This window comes from Malus domestica, chromosome 13 (assembly GCF_042453785.1).
Source record: "Malus domestica chromosome 13, GDT2T_hap1".
Classification (NCBI taxonomy): domain Eukaryota; kingdom Viridiplantae; phylum Streptophyta; class Magnoliopsida; order Rosales; family Rosaceae; genus Malus; species Malus domestica.
Window position 1 is genome coordinate 6,752,322 of NC_091673.1, and position 8,740 is coordinate 6,761,061.

The following is an 8,740-nucleotide window of genomic DNA, read 5'->3' on the forward strand; positions in this document are numbered from 1 at the left end:
TACGTACAGTGGCACCCCTGGTGTTGGTAAGCCCTTTCCGACTTGCGCACAAACCATAAAAAGCGAAACTCGACAAAGAAAACGAATAACTTGCAGGGAAATGCAGATCATTGACATAACCAATGGAGAAAAAAATATTAGTTCCACTGAATATCTTGAACCAAAAGAAGATTGACAGGAAAACAGAACATGCAAAATTGCACATACTGCACTATCTAGTGATGCATTTTGATCAATAAAAAGATCTACAAGCAATTCAGATGTCACAAATAAAGTCAGTTCATCGCATAAACAAAGAATTTGTCTCATAAACAAAACTTCCCAGCAAGGGGAATGCAGGGCTGTTGTACTATCTTTTCGGGATATCTGGGGAATCACATGATACACCAGCACGCTGTGAAACTGTTCCCAGCACAGCAGGCTCCCTCTCAGTAGATACTAGATAGACATGCTCCGCCCGCTTATACTAAACCCAACTCCGGTAAAAGTTATGTACAAAACCATTACCCTAAGAACTCATAAGTCTGTCCAGCCCCCAAACATTTCCAAAGAATGATGTAAATTTAGCCGAGCATGAGGCATAGCTATGTCAGCGACACACCAGTCATCGTTGTTCAGTTGAACCCTTCGTGAGTAGGCACAGAAGCTGCATGGCCAACTATCTTTACAGAAACAGACATCAAACCTTGCTGAAACAAAGGTCACTCACTCTCTCTTCTGCAATTCCCAGGCAAGAGAAATTTATACTTCTCTGCATTCTCCAACAGAAAGGAAGGAAGATGGACACCAGAGAAGGAATGAGGAATAGGTCCCATTTTCCCGATGATTTCCTTGAAGGTGTACTCTTCGGGAAGCATATCAAATAAATCAGACCCCTTGCAGATCACTTTCTGAACTCTTGTTGGGTTTAGATACTTTGAAAACCTGACTCTATCATAATGGCTGTATGCTTTCATCTTGAAGATGAACTCAGTGATATAGCGGAAACAAAAGCTACAATGCCACCCTGCATCTGCTAAGATGTCATCCGTCTGGCGATAGTGCGCATACTTTGTCACCCCTTCCCGATACCTGTGTACTGAAGCTCTCCAACTGTTATTGTCCACCAGAAATTCAAAGGAATAGAGATAGTTCTTCAACTGAAGATGTAAGATTTGAGGAACTTCATCACACCACCTGAGAAGATTGATGGTGTGTCTGCTTGGGATCTCATCGACGTCAGACATTATCAACAAGTCGTCCTCAGTAATACCAGCTATTTTGAGAAGCTGGTCCAGTGCTACCCGTTGATATGCCTCCTCAACAAATGGATTTTCCCCTCTCTTGAATCTTCCTCCAAAAGTCCCATAAGTTAACCGGGGCTCCACAAACTTGAACTGCTCGCGATAACGGGAGAAGAACAGAGGCTTTGGAAATCCAGTAAATGTTGAATTTGACTCAAGGAGAACAAACTGTGTTATGTAGGGGTACAATTCTTTCCATCTTATGGTAAGGATGTCCATCTCATTACTGAACAACACAGCATCAAAGACACGCCTAGGGTACTCACGGATCCCCCAACCATGAAGCTTGCAGAGGTTCTCCATGGACACATTCTCGTGATAGTAGTGTGGAATATCATGGAAAGGTTTGGGTGGTGATTCCCATAGCGGCCGCAAGAAGTATGAGATCTTCTGTCCATGCACGTAAATGCCAAAGATACACAACGGAATAAGTGTAAACAGAATGAGGAGAACTTTGAAGTCAACTCCACGTAGAATGCAGCGAACTCTTGCCATGCTCAACATTCTGCCTGATTCCTGCACAATCGTAAAGGCAATATTTGTCAGACGCAAGACAAACGTGAAATCCACCGATCAAGAAATTCCAAGAACTTGCAGTAATTCAGGCATAGATTCAATGCGCAATCAATTTACAACGCAAACACAACGGCAGATGATAATACTCCAAATAATTCATGGTTTACAAGCGACGATCTTTTCGATAAAAATATGACAGCTATAATATCTTTTTAATTAGCAAAAACAATTGTCCATTCCAAACCAAAGGCTGAAAGTAATCCGATACCTAAAATTCAAGAAAATTCCAGTACAAAGGTGTAATGGATCGAAAAACCAAGACCTCTTGGTATGCAAAATTTCAAATTAACAAAGCATGGATTAGGAAAATCTATCCGATCTGATTAGCCATACTTCATGAAAAAACACACAGATTACCTTTGGTTGCTAAGAAAACTCAGGGAAACAAGTGAAAAACTTTATTCATAAAATGGGCTAAATTCTAAAATTCCCTCAAAAAGTTCATAGCTTTTTAACTCAAATTTCCGGATATACCAAATTTTCACAATTTCCCAATAATCCCATTGCTGCTACATTACCAGAGCAACCAAATACGCAAACCCAGAAAACAAAAACAATCAAATCACCAAACAATATACACAGAAGAACAAAAAGCACAAAACTTTAATTCGAAAAAAAAATGAAAGAAAATGAAAAGAAATTTAAGTACCTGGCCGCAAACATTGTCGCAGATATCATCAGTCTTCTTGGAGCAGTACTGGCCTCCTCCCTCGCCCATCATCCACCACATTTTGTATCTTCCTCCTCTCAGTACCTCCACGACCCACCGGAGTTCCGACCACGGCAGATCGATCGGGCTTGTAAAATTACCAGAATGTCCCACCAGAAAGCCGATGGCAAAATCGGAACTTTATCCCAGATTTGTTTGCTTCCCCGATCTCCTCTGGTTAAGCAGGCGAGCTGAAGCTTGTGTATCACTCGGGGAAGAGAATCAACAGATCAGAGATGCCTAAGAATTTCCAAAAGTATGAGCCTTTCTGTTGGGTTTGGGAGAAAAAAATGAAGGAGAAGTGGAAGAAGGGGAAGGGGAAAGGAGGGCGTTGTGTTTGTGGGCTGTGGCCTCTCTGGTATTGGGTGGCAGTTGTCCACACAACGCAACACTCAAACACCTACACCGAATTGAGCCGTTTCACTTGTCGTCTACCCCACACCTCCCCTCCTCCTACTTATATTTTCTTTGAAATTCACATCTAAATTGACTAAATTTATCAATAATAATATTTAGACTTGGTTTTTAGAGTTGATTGCAAATTTGGATTCATTATCGACAAGGGATATGGTCTTTATTTTTATTTTTTTAATTATTGCTTCCAAGTTTTATGTTATAAACAGTTCAAATTATTCGTGTTTTGATCAAGTTATAGTCTCATGTTGATATTTTCTAATGACAGACACTTCTGAGACCTCTAGGCCTCGTAAGGCCATCTCCAACCGAGGGCTGGCCAGATGGCTCGTTTGAGCCCTCTGGCCCTCCAAGATTCCTCAAGATATTAATATTTTAATGAACAGTACAGGACCATATTTGCCTCCGTCTCCAACCGAGGGCCAGAGGGCCAAATGGCTCGTTTTAGCCCTGTCACAAAAAACCATCTCCAACCGAGGGCCAAACATAATTTATTATTTAAAAACTACAATTTAAATTCAAATCTAACGGCTAGGTGACGTCAACATGATGTCAGCTAGCCGTTGGTAGCTGACATCATGCTGACGTCAGCTAGCCGTTGGATTTGAATTTTGTTTGCTATAAATAGGGTGGATATTGGGCTATAATTCACACAACTTTAAATTCAATCTATTTCAATTCAATCTCTTGTCCAAGCAATTCCAAACCCTAGGAATGATGCAGAAAAGTTGTTTACCTTACACCAAGAGGCATACCGGAAAGATGTTGAGAGAGCTTTCGGTATTCTACAAGCACGGTGGAAGATTATCAGCGAACCGGCAAGAGGGTGGAGTCGAGAAAATTTGAACTCCATCATGATGTCTTGCATCATATTACACAATATGATAGTGGAGGATGAGCGAGATGAGTATATTGATGGAGAGTCCGATGATGACCAAGAATATCCAAATAGGTCAAGAAGGGCTCTAGCAAAAATATATGATGAGCCTAATTTGCCTTTCAATCCAAGAACTGGTAGTATCTCTATAAATGAGTATATGAGGCGCTATAGAATGATACGTTCTCGTGCCACAAATACGTACCTACAACAGGATCTTGTTGCACATCTTTGGGCCAAAAGAAGCATGGAGTAGGCTTTTAAGTTTTATGTTGTTAAATGTTTTTAAAAATGTTGTTTAAGTTTCATGTTGTTAAATGTTTTTTTATGTTGTATAATTTGTATGTTGGTTAATGTTATTTAATGTTATTTCATATTGTTTAATGTTGTTTCATGTTACTTAATTTAATTTAATGTTGTATAAATGGACTAGGAAAAAAATAGAATTGAAAAAAATTATGAAACAAATTTTGTGAAATAGAAGTTATAGGAAAAAAAATATGAATCAAATTTTGTAAAATAGAAGTTATAGGAAAAAAATAGAATTTAAAAAAAATATGAAACAAAATTTTGTAAAGTAGAATTGAAAAAAAATATGAAACAAAATTTGATTCATATGAAAAGGAAAAAAAAAGGGAAAAAAAAAGTTTAAATTCATTAAAAAAAAAGGGCCTAATAATACAACGGCTACTAGCCGTTATATTAAAAAACATTCAAACTATTAGTGTCGGTTATAACCGACACTAATAGTAGAACTATTAAAAAAAAAAAAAAACTCTTTAATGCTGTCGGTTATAACCGACAGCAATAGGAAAACATTAAAAAAAAAATAGCCAGCCCGGGGCTGGTTGGCTGGCCGAAAGCAGCCAGCCCTCCAGCCCTCTCCGATCCCGTGGGGCCCTCCCAGATTCCAAAGCCCTCTGGCCTAGCCCTCGGTTGGAGACGGTTTTAGGGCTATTTTCGGCCCTCTGGCCCTTTGGACCCTTCGGTTGGAGATGACCTAATGTATTATTGTAGCTTTCCTTTGTTGGGCGTTTAGTCCCGTTGTTTAACAAAAAGAAAACTTTTCTTGTGTCTTAGTGTAGAAACTTTTGCTGCTTGGCGACTTTAGCAGGTGTGGAAATCACTTTTACAAACACAATTAAATTGCACTCCAAATTTAGTTTGTTTCCTTGTTGGATTTTGATTGGACACGAAGAAATTCATGTATCGTAGTTAGTCTCGGAATTTTAATATTTGAGTAGTATTGTGAAAAAACAATTGAAACTTTGTATCCCTTATTGAAAGTACTCCAAACGTTAAATGTAGTTTGTAATTCTTTTATTCCTCAAATATTAATAATTCTTATTCATGTAGTAATGTGAAATATTTGAAACATTGTATATCTTATCAATAATTCAAGTAGTAGGGTTTTGGACATAAGAATAGTTCTACCATAATATTTAAGCTCTAAGACCTACGACCTACGACCTATGACATATATTTGATACCCTCTTGTAATTAGGATGATCAACTTTTAGCTGATACACTATTATCGTGACGTCGAATGTCTTATTCTCGGTTGTTAAGAACTGAGGGATATTGTTGGTCTCAAACAGATATGTTTTACTATGTTATATAATTAATTATTTTCTTCTTTTAAGGAAGAAAAAAAATCTAATTTTTCCTCTTTATCTTGATTTTACAACAATACCCATGTACTTGTTCCTTAATTAATCCGGGAAGTGACGGGGGGAGGTGAGGGGTGTTGATGTCATTGTGCGGAGGAGGCGTGGGGGAACGTGGGAAGGAAACGGTACGGCTGGGTTCACGTCGGAATTTTTTTTCAGTATCCGAAACATAAGGCAAAACATCACATATTTCTATACAATTGAAAAAATGCATTTTGTTTCAATGTTTTCCAATTATATAATGACATGAGTGTTTTGACACGTTGAAAAACTTATCGTGCAGGGTGGAAAGTCGGTTTGTTTCAAGGAGGTGGATTGTTTGCCCTTCCATTTCCATACTCTTCATATCTCATCATGTTTGTGTGGTCACGGTTAAGCCACATCAACATTTTATATTGATTTTTTTTATAAAAATAATAAACAAAAAGTAATAGGAATATAAAATGTTGACGTAGCTTAACCGTGACCACATAAAACAAAAAGAGATAGGAAGATTATGAAAATGGGGGGTAGACAATCCACCTCCTTGTTTCAATGGGTGGGGGGCCACGCGGTGCTGTGAGGCTCTCTCTATGACAATAACGCCATGACGATGTGTCGTCCCTTTTAGATTTTGCTGACAATTGGTGCGTTGCTACTTCCAGCCAGCCAGGTCTCGTTAGGGACACGTGGCTCGCTGTCCTTGGGATTAATATCTTGTTTAGTGCCGCACATTTCTCGGTCGGAGACCTTTTTGGGCCCTTTATGGGCCTTGGATCCAACAGATTAGTGAAATTCAACTGTACATTACGCTATAAATATGTAACTTGATACTTTATATTACCGAGATATTTTATACCTGAGTATTTTTAACCGTTAAATCTATAATAATATGTAATAAACGAAATTTAACGGTTGAAAATTCTGAAGTGTTTAGGGAACTCGTGGGTCCCACCGCGAGGGTTACCTTTCGTTGGATTGGTTAGGTTTCCAATGGAGGGGTTACATTGGATTAGATGGTAGGTGACTAGAATATTAGAGGCCATTTGATGCCAGAGCAGCACATCGGTTATATAATCATTGTACTGTACATTCATTGTGTTACACTATAAAATTAAAATATCTTGATCAACTATGCATTATTTACTAATAATTTAATTACTCTTAACTAATCAAGTCGTCTTTATTTATTTTTCTTTTTTGAAAGCTATCAAGTCGTCTTTATTATTATTATGTTTCCCAATAATCCTGAACTCCTCTATCTTTTCTTTCAGTTTTTTAGGGTTTATGGTTATGAATATGCGTGAAAGGTGGTGACTATGGAGAAAATTTTCATTCTGATCGGAAGATGGATAGTATATCATGTGTTTTTATATAAGTGATGAAAAATTATATTTTTTAAGTTAGTAATTTTTTAACACACATATCGCATCATTTGTATACTGATACGTAATGTAAACCGTGTTCCGATCATATTAAAAAATCTCTCCTGACTCTGGTGGAAGGGGTTACCAAAGTCCTTGCCAAGTTATTCCTCTCTCCCTCCTTCTAATATTGTTTTTTCAATGGTTTAGTTCATTATTTTATAATTTCTTTTATAATAGTTTAAAAGTAAAATGCATCTTCGTTCTCTGTTTCTACTTTATAATCTCAAAACATGTTGCAATTTTGTTACTCAAAACTGTCGGGTACAAAAACGTCACATTGAATATATTCATGAAGCCATTTAATTTAGGAAATTTTAACGAAAAACTTCCGGTACTGCTCATTTTAACGAAAAACACATTTTTATACTAAAAAGTCAATCCTGGTACTATTTACTACCCTTTATTTTATCCTTATCGTTAAAACCCAAAGTTTTTAAGTTTTTTTCGTTAATCCTTTTAATTTAAACATCTCATTCTCCAAAATCCAACTTAGCAAGCAAGTTACTTTCTTTGGCAAACAACATTTCTACGTACTTTGATCTTTACTTTCAAAATCCTTATTAAATAGTTTTCATGCTAAGGACAACTAAGGCCATCTCCAACCGATGGCTGGCTAGAGGGCTCGTTTTAGCCCTCTGGCCCTCCAAGATTCTCCAAGATATTAATATTTTAATGAACAGTACATTGTCATATTTGCCTCCGTCTCCAACCGAGGGCCAGAGGGCCAAATGGCTCATTTTAGCCCTGTCACAAAAAACCGTTTCCAACTGAGGGCCAAACATAATTTATTATTTAAAAATTACAACTTAAATTCAAATCCAACAACTAGAAGTTATAGGAAAAAAATGGAATTTAAAAAAAAATATGAAACAAATTTTGTGAAATAGAAGTTATAGGAAAAAATGAAATTTACAAAAAAAATATGAAACAAATTTTGTGAAATATAAGTTATAAGAAAAAAATGGAATTTAAAAAAAATATGAAACAAATTTTGTAAAATAGAAGTTATACGAAAAAAAATATGAACCAAATTTTGTAAAATATAAGTTATAGAAAAATAAGTTATAGAAAGTTATAAAAAAAAGGGTTTAAATTCATAAAAAAAAAAAATTGATTACAACGGCTAGTGACTGGCTAGCCGTTAGAATTCAAATTCAAATTAGTGTCGGTTTTAACCGACACTGTTCAAACTGATATTATATTAACATTGCTATTAGTGTTGGTTATAACCGACACTAATAATATAGTGTATATTATTTATGTCGGCTATAACCGATAGAAATAACAAAACATTAAAAAAAAATGGCCAGCCTCCAGCCCTCTCCGATTCCATGATGCCCTCCTAGGTTCCAGAGCCTTTTGGCCTAACCCTCGGTTGGAGATAGTTTTTGAGTTATTTTCGACTCTCTGGCCCTCTAGACCTTTCGATTGGAGATGACCTAAGATGGGTGGACAATTCAACCAATCATTTTTTGGTCTAAATCCTTTTTTTTTTGGGGGGCAATTTTTTGGTCTTAATCCTTAAACAAGTAGTGTTTGTTACAGGTTGGAACGATTCCAGGACGACGGGTCAACTGTGAACTAGGATATGAATCAAAATCCATCCAAAAAACCCTAATCTATGAGTCAATGTGCTACTACTATACATTATGTCGACCAAATTCCGAATTAAAAAATAAATAAAATAGCTGAGTCTTCTCTCTCTGTGTTGGACTTTAGTCTCTTTCATTCCTGCGTTTTTCACTGTGACTCATAATCTGCCATATGTGGAGCATGCAGCAGCTGACACATCAACACCCCAGTCA

General features: G+C 36.9%; 1 protein-coding gene across 1 annotated transcript; it reads right to left on the bottom strand.

The window, feature by feature from the left end:
- Window positions 1–123: 123 nt before the first annotated feature.
- On the bottom strand, window positions 124–3,007 carry LOC103414319 (uncharacterized). Its single transcript, XM_070810363.1, has 2 exons — window positions 2,509–3,007; window positions 124–1,799 (listed from the first exon to the last, which is right to left on the bottom strand). Exons 1-2 carry the CDS (start codon window positions 2,587–2,589, stop codon window positions 702–704), a joined length of 1,179 nt encoding a protein of 392 aa, XP_070666464.1. The 5' UTR covers window positions 2,590–3,007; the 3' UTR covers window positions 124–701.
- Between the last annotated feature and the right edge of the window lie 5,733 nt (window positions 3,008–8,740).